The sequence below is a fragment of the Helianthus annuus genome, chromosome 5 (assembly GCF_002127325.2).
Source record: "Helianthus annuus cultivar XRQ/B chromosome 5, HanXRQr2.0-SUNRISE, whole genome shotgun sequence".
NCBI lineage: Eukaryota > Viridiplantae > Streptophyta > Magnoliopsida > Asterales > Asteraceae > Helianthus > Helianthus annuus.
Window position 1 is genome coordinate 170,487,171 of NC_035437.2, and position 8,631 is coordinate 170,495,801.

General features: G+C 39.6%; 1 protein-coding gene across 2 annotated transcripts; it reads left to right on the plus strand.

Moving 5' to 3' along the window:
* The first annotated feature begins 5,019 nt into the window (after positions 1-5,019).
* Positions 5,020-8,208, plus strand: LOC110942043 (pheophytinase, chloroplastic). Of its 2 annotated transcripts, none has more exons than XM_022183735.2 (6): positions 5,020-5,339; positions 5,546-6,253; positions 6,347-6,573; positions 6,649-6,840; positions 6,938-7,094; positions 7,849-8,208. In XM_022183735.2, exons 2-6 carry the CDS (start codon positions 5,558-5,560, stop codon positions 8,086-8,088), a joined length of 1,512 nt encoding a protein of 503 aa, XP_022039427.1. In that variant the 5' UTR covers positions 5,020-5,339; positions 5,546-5,557; the 3' UTR covers positions 8,089-8,208. The 2 variants fall into 2 exon arrangements, with proteins under 2 accessions (XP_022039427.1, XP_035846294.1); XM_035990401.1 differs by having other exon boundaries at positions 5,101-5,220; positions 5,540-6,253.
* The last annotated feature ends 423 nt before the right edge of the window (positions 8,209-8,631 follow it).

The following is an 8,631-nucleotide window of genomic DNA, read 5'->3' on the forward strand; positions in this document are numbered from 1 at the left end:
AAGAGGGATTGCCCTCAGCTTAATCAGAATGCTGGCAACAACAACAATACTGGGAGCGGCAACAATGGGAACAATGGTGGGAACGGAGCACGTGGAAGAGTATTTACTATTGGCGCTGGGGAAGACTCGCAATGATGGCAATGTTGAGACCGGTACGTCTTCTTTGAATGATCTTTTTCTGCTTCTGTTTTATTTGACTCTTGTTTCGATTGGAGTTATGTGCCTTAGGGTTCAGTCGTTAGTTAGGACTGACTTCCACCTTTCTTGTAAATAAGCATGTAGTAGAACTAACTGATAGTAAATCGATAGAAGCTTCTCATGTTCTTTTTGGTTGTAAACTTGATCTCGTGGGTCAAGTGTTCGACATTGACCTACTTCCCAATACTCTTGTAAGTTTTGACATGGTCGTTGACATGGACTTGGTTATCTATGTATCAAGCAGAAAATTCTCTGCAAAAAGAAAATCGTGCGTTCCCTCTCCCCAGTGGGGAATCCTTATCAGTTTAAGATCATCGTAGTGGTGCCGTTGTTGGCATTGTCACAGTCGTGAAAGCCCAGAAGTGTCTACGGAAGGGCTACTCTGCTATACTAGCTCTTGTCACCGATTCGCCACTTTAAGAAAGGAAGATAGAGTATCTTCCAGTATTCGTGAATTTTCTGACGTATCTTCTGAAGAGTTACCTGGTTTACTTCCACATCGTTAGGTAGAATTCCAGAATTGACCTTATGCCAATCCTGATTTCCTTCTGGGATACAGCAATCCCTTGGATTCGCTGGATACTATCACAGATTCATCACGGGATTTTCGAAGATTGCGTAGCCTTAACCTCGTTAGCACTGCGGGGAGCGGTGAACTCTTGGGAACCAAATTAGGGGGACGTCTTCTCAGCTTTCTCAGCTTAGGGAAGTGGGGTAGGCGAAGCACATGGGCCTCGATATCCTATTCACCTGAGTTTTGATAGGATGCATTGAAACCTGAAGACCAAATGTGGGTGACCGGGCCTGAAGGCCCAGATAGCCACGCATGGGAACGAAGTTTGACATGTGGGAAAGTCAAGGTAGGATTTTAGCAACCAGAAACACATATATGGAAATGAGAACCTAGTCACAGATCCAGGATTTGTACTTGAACCCCTTGGGAAGCTGTTAAGCTTAAGAAATAGTGGAAATTTGCGGTGGGAGAACGCAAAGATCAGGTGAAGCTCTGTTATCCCCGATTGTTCAACGGTGGGACCAACTTTCGATATCCTTGGCGAATTTCGGGACGAAATTCCCTTTCAAGTTGGGGATGATGTGGCACCCAACTGACCTAGCAATCCTGTTTTTACAATTTGGTTTACGTAGTGCCTGTGCAGTACTTGGATGTTTAGTGATTGCGTGTAATGCTTGATTTTTATTTGTGATTATTATTTGCGTAGTATTACATATAGTTTAATTAGAGTTTTCATCACTTCATTCCTCTGTGCTTACTTGCCAATTTCGGGACGAAATTTCCTTCAAGTTGGGGATGATGTGACAACCCGAACCTTTGAGGTTTGTAACATTTTATCTTACGATCTTAATCCCTTGCCATTCAATCTTAATTTCTCTAAATTAAGGTGCTTGACAACTCGAACGATTAACCCAGTGACAATTATCCGCGTAAACCCTTATATTTATGCCTTCTATGCTGACCCAATTGTGCCAGGTCCGACTAATAAATTATGTGGACTGTAATTATTCCAAATAGAAATCGGCCCATTAGTGTCCTCATACTCATGCCCCATTCGGTTATTACTAGTATATTACAAGGTTGCAAGGGTTGGATGTGATCAAAGAAATAATAACAATCTGTTAGTAAATTTTATATAAATAACATATACTTAGAATTATTAACAATCGGTTAGTAAAATCTTGTCTCCCCTTGTTATTACATCCGGTGGCCCAGTCCGATTATTAGTCAATATTGAGGTGGGCTTAGGCCCAGTTCGATTATTAGTAAAACAAACCGCCCCAAATCCCTATCAATATGTATACGTAACACATTAGGATGGCTTTACCATAAAACAAACCCTACCCCTCCTCTTCATTGATACGCATCAGACGTAGGAGACCCCCCCCCCCTTTCGGCAGAAGACAAGATCTTCCAATCTCAGAGCATCATCCCATCCATTCGATCGTTGTGGTTAGTAATTTCATGTGTCCGCTAACTGTTAATTGCTAATTGGTAATTGTATGTTGTGTATAATCTTGATCGACAAAGTTGTTTGTATATTTTATAAACGTGCTAGATATGACAGTATGTTGTGTATGATAAGTGATGCTTAGGATCCATGCTAGAATTATATAAATGAATTAGGATAGATCATAACACTAGTTAATGGATTTAATCTTTACAGTGATAATAAGAATAATGATATGATAGACAATTATTGTTATCAATCAACCAAGAAGTTACTGCCGATGATTAAAATATTATAGCTATTAAGTGATTATGTAGGTCCAATTAGCATAAGCTGAGATGTCACGAAATTGTTGGGCCGAACAAAGGTCCAATGGGGCGGCTGGGTTAACTTAAGTGGAACAACATGAACTTATTATCAAATCTTAGCACTGTTCGATGTTGATGATGTTAATTGTGCATAAAGTCATTAGTCAATGCCTAGTTAGCGGCCCAATAAGGTAAGCCAATTAAAAAAACGGTCCAATGGTTTGACCAAATAGTGGAGGATCTTAATAGATGGCAGCCAGGTGAATTTTGGTAGTTTCGATATATGACCATGTGCAAATAACATGCATATTGTATGATTGTAAATTACATGCACTCTGCTATTTGAATTTATGCATACTTGTGAATCGATATATAACCTTAATATAAAACATCGGATTGAATGATCGCATGTACTTTGCTATTTGAATTTATGTTTGCAAAAGTATTAATGCTGCAACAAGTTAAATTATGTGGGCCGCACATGGTTCAGGTGGATTGGGCCGGGTAGCGTGTATTGGGCTGTACGAGGGTAAGGGTCTACGGCTATAAGGGGTGTTGTTGGATTAGATGTAGCGTACTTGTTCAGGTTATAGAGAGTGGTCAAAGGTGGGCCGAATAATTAGTAACAATCAACATAAATATGTTGGGCTGGTTAAACAGTGAATTAGCGATGGGCTGGGTGGTTTGGGATTGAGTTTAATGTTGGGCCGGTTGATATAATATGGTTAATTTAGTTCACTGATCTTATGTTAAATATTAGTTAATTGGGTTTAGTGTATTGATTTGGGCCGCCTATTACTATGATGAATGTATGAAGGTATGTGAGATATGAACACTTGACTTCGTGCGAATTAGTAGACCATTTTGTGATATGATTGGCTACTGTGACTCGCATGATAATACGTGAAATACATGTGTGCTACTTGTGTCATACGAGTAAGAAACTATGTGACTCGAGTCTATGTGAAACTAATTGGCTTTGACAACCATGCTAGGACTTGATTGATTAACTTGAATACGTGAATAAACACACCGAGCAAACCAAAGGTGAGTTCATTGCTCTTTTCTCAAGCATGGATCCCAGGGAAGGGATAACGGGTAACGTTCCGAGGGGGAATGCATGTGTAACGGGATGTTGGTTATCATACTCAGTTTTCTATCATTGTAAGACCACTACATCTACCGGGTCGTTGCTTGTAGGGCAACGGGGGTTATTAGTTGATAGCGCTATTAGGTTTGGCACCCTCACGACGTTCGAGGAGAACGGGCGTGAACTAATTACCTTAAAACATGACCAATGCTTTGATAGAGGCATTGGGGTTGGCAATCACATATCATATGGCCATTCGGTAATCGAGTAATAACAACATCGTAATCAACTATCATAACAACAAACAACGTATCGTCTTGTAAACTGTTTTACTCACATGATTGGTAACACAACTTGGTAAACAAACACAAACCTTGAACTCACCAGCGTAGTCTGACACACTTGTTTACATGCTTGTAGGTAATTATTGAAGGAACTTGGGAGCTTGCCGTCTGATGCTGCTGGAGTGGTTATGGTCATTATAAACAGTTATTTCGATTTGGTTTTGATACATTTACACACTCATACATTTATGCTTCCGCTTAATACTTTGGTTTTGGTTTAACTTTTCAAACGATACATTCCTTTCAATTGGGTATTTTAATACATTACGACTTGTGTTTGATATGATTGGTGGCTCTTTGTTGGATCGTTGCACCTCCAATAGGGACATACCCTAGGTGGTAATTTGGGGGTGTGACAAGTGCCCCTTACACCCTAACAATATGTTTAACATATTATAGCAATGTTTTTAAGTATGAAATACATTTGGGTATGTGACCGAGTATGAAATTGCTTATAGAAATAAGTAACAATTACACCTTTGTTATTGCTAGTCCGAGTATCGCCTTCACGCTTCCAAACATACACTTAGTAATCCTCAGTGGCGGATCGTAGTGGTAAAGAAATTGAAAAAACGTCAATTTTTTTCCAAAATTTACACTAATTTTACATTACCGCCGGAGCGCCAAGCGGTAGCGGACGTTGCCCCTTGTTAGTGCATAGGTCCGCCCCTGGTAATCCTCACTTGCACAAACAACATACCTCTTGTATGATGTCACTGAGACTGAGAGGCTGTTTGACAACTTCTGAATGGTTAATCTGCTGAACTAGTAAGAGGTCTGAACCATTAAGAACCAGTATAATGATTAACCGTTTAGAGGCAAATGTCTGACCAGTTCAAATTAGATGTTTTAACCATTCAGACTCGGTATAATGCTTAACCATTCAGAGGCAAATGTCTGAACCATTCAGACATCTGCTCGCGAAACAAACAATCTGAATCAGTAAGAGGTCTGAACCATTAAGAGGCTGATTAAGAACTAAACAAACAACCCTGAATCTAAGTATTTGTGTTGGGAAAACCAGTAATAAAATCAACACGAGTTAATTAACCGAACTTAACCGAAATTCAGATCAATAACATCCGATTCCCGTTTGATATCACTGATTCTTTTCCCACGTTCATTTAGTTCAAACCTGACTTGGTTAATTAACCGAATTTAACCAGAACCGTTCGATCCACATGCTTTGAAAAAAAAAATCTTGAAATAGTGTTGGTTTGTGTAGGGTGGGGTTGGGTTGCTGTTATAGATGGATCAAATTCACACGCAATTGTCCAATTCTCCACCATAACTACACTTTCATCAATGCACCAATATTCACTTCAATCTCCATATTACTGGTTACAAATTCCCCTTTTTCAGGCTTCTTTTTTCTTCATTTTCTTCAAATTTCTGCTTTAATTTCTTCACCAACTGCAATTCCTTCATCTTCAAGGTACCATAATATATGCTCTGTTATTATTCACTCTAGATCCACTGATTAACTGCTGTTATTAGCTACAAACACATATAAAGATCATATCTTTTGTACCTAATACTTCATAAATTAGCGTTTGGAATTAGATTTTCATTATCCCTGTATTATAACCTGTTTATTTTAGGAGTTTAACCTAATAAAAGGCTTAAACTTTATGGTTTCAGAAACTTGTTGATATGGAAATCCTATCCAGTCATTCAGCTCCATGTTACCCGATCGTAAATTCGCGAAAATCGGTTTCCGATAGAAGAAAGCCTAAATTTGATCATGGTTATGTGAGATCAGAACTATGGCCTTTGAATAACCATAACCATAACCATAATCATAACTCATCTGGCTTTTATTTAAACGGTCATAACAGAACGTTTAAGTCAACGCCGATACGCGCTCTTAAGGCGGACGAGGGCGTTATCGATGCGAAGGAAGTTCTAGAAGACATGACGAAAAGACGGGGGTCGATACCGAAGGTCTTGATACCGGGATTACCTGATGATTCTAGAGGTGAAATTAGCGCTCCGATTAGTAGTGGTAGTTGGGAGTGGAAACCGAAATTTAATATCCATTACGAACGATCGGGCTCGAAAAAGAACGGTGCGCCACAGGTTCTGTTTCTTCCGGGATTTGGCGTTGGATCGTTTCATTATGAAAAGCAGTTGAAGGATCTCGGTCAGGATTATGGGGTGTGGGCGATTGATTTTCTCGGTCAGGGTATGTCGTTGGCGCGTGAGGATCCTACACGACAGCAGCAACAGGACGGTGATCAAGGTGATGATCCGTTTTGGGGGTTCGGAGATGAGACCGAACCTTGGGCCGACAACCTTGTTTATTCTATCGACTTGTGGCAAGAACAAGTAGCCTATTTTATACAAGAGGTTACATTTATTTGCTTAATTTATATGATCATATACACATTCATACCAAAGAGTGAGTTTTTATAAAGTCTGATTTGTATAAATATGTCGCAGGTTATTAAGGAACCGATTTACATTGTGGGGAATTCACTTGGGGGATACGTTGCGCTTTACTTTGCCGCATGTAATCCTCATTTAGTGAAGGGTGTTACGCTACTCAACGCCACGCCATTTTGGGGGTTCTTCCCGAATCCTACAAGAAACCCGAGACTGTCGGAAATGTTTCCGTCAGCCGGGACGTTTCCTCTTCCTCTACGTGTCAGAAAAATCATAGAATTTGTGTAAGTTATAATAATCTATATAATAATTAATAGTTTGTATACGCAACTAACTTTCTTGTATTTGTATGTATATAGTTGGGAGAAGATAAGGGATCCTAGAAGCATTAGGGAGATACTAAAGCAAGTTTATGCCGATCATTCAACGAACATAGATAAAGTGTTTTCTCGTATACTTGAAATAACCGAACATCCCGCAGCTTTGGCATCGTTTGCGTCGATAATGTTGGCTCCTCAAGGGAAACTGTCTTTCGGGGAGGCTTTATCTAGGTATCGTTTCTATAGCGGTTATGTTCGGTTTCGAGTTTCTCTGTTTACTATTTATTGGCACTGATATTTATTTGTTTTTTTTTTTTTGTCGTTTTAGATGTAAAGCTCAAGATGTGCCCATTTGCCTCATGTATGGAAAAGAAGACCCTTGGGTGAGACCCGTTTGGGGTCTACAGGTGAAGAAGAAGTTGCCCGAAGCTCCTTATTATCAAATAAGCCCCGCAGGCCATTGTCCTCATGATGAAGTTCCTGAGGTATGTAACATGTGTTTAACGCCTTATTATTTTTCTCTTTTTTGGGGGGTAACGGGGTTATTCTAATGATTTTATCGTTCAAGCATTATGCAGCATGTACTTATGATCCATGAATGCTAGGGCTGCAAACGAACTGAACGAACAAGACTTTGTTCGTGTTCGTTTGTTAAGAAATATATGTGTTCACGAACTGTTCATGAACACTCACCGAATGAGAGTTTATGTTCATGTTTGTTTGTTAAGGAAATGAACTTGTTTGTGTTCGTTTGCTTTTGTTTGCTAATTTTAGGCAACAAACAAAAACGAACGTTGATGATCACAAATGAGCGCAAGCTAATGTTCATGAACACAAATGGAAACAAACGAACACAAACAAGCGTTCATGAACAGAATATATAATACACTGACACTTATAAAATATTTTATTTGTCGGAATTTTCAAGTATTTAAATAAAATATAAAAAGTAAAAACATTAAGGAACTATCGAACACAAACGAACACGTTACTGAACGTTCACGTACATAAATGAACGAACGGGGCCCTCCGTCCATGTTGGTTCATTTAACTAAACGAACACGTTACCGAACGTTCACGAACACAAACGAACTTCTCGCCGAACGGTTCACGAACTGTTCACCGAACGTTTGGTTCGTTTGTTGCCCTATCCATGACCCTAATCCCTTGTGAATAGTAGCTTCTTTTTTATAAACTAGGAGTCGGAGCCATTTGGAATAATGTCTCTATATAACGCAGGTAGTAAATTATCTACTACGCGGGTGGATAAAAAACTTGGAGTCACAAGGTTTTGTGGCGTTGCCGCTGGTTGATGATGAAAGCGGTCGGTTTGATGTCGCCAAGGATTTGGAATATGTGAGAGACGGGAAAAAGAGATCGGTGAGGGTACAGTTTTACGGATCGGAGACATCAATCTGGAGCAGGTTGACTTCTTATTTCAACACCCAATTTCAAGATGTCAAGATTAAGTTCATGTGATGGATATTGTTAAGCACATATGCATATAATGTGAAAATACTCTTGTGTAGTAATCATATTTTTTAGATGTATATAAACTAGAGGATTTGAATGGATATTTTTAACTTCTTGTTGGCCATATACCCCTACTAAAATTATTTTAAGATCAAAGGATAAATTTGTATAAACATTGATACGATTTAGGTGTGGGGCGCATACTGTGTAAGACTATTCCGATCTTGGGCACCGAGGAACCACAAAGGTTTTGAGGGGCGATGCCCTAGACCATGTGATACCACTAACGTAGTTTCTACTGGAGTTTTCACTTATAGGCATTGTCCATCCCCCAACTACACCAACACTTGTAAACAGTTGTACGTGATCATCAAGATCTGTTAAACCGTTGAACTTACCAACAGTTTGTGGAAGTTTAGCTTTCTCCAAGGGCGCGAGAGCAATCTCACGGATAAACTTTGATTGCTCTGCTGCTGCTGCTGCTGCTGGTATGTAGATCAGATTGTAGTTATACTCAGCTGACGGGTTGTACGCTGCGTGCGCCCGTGG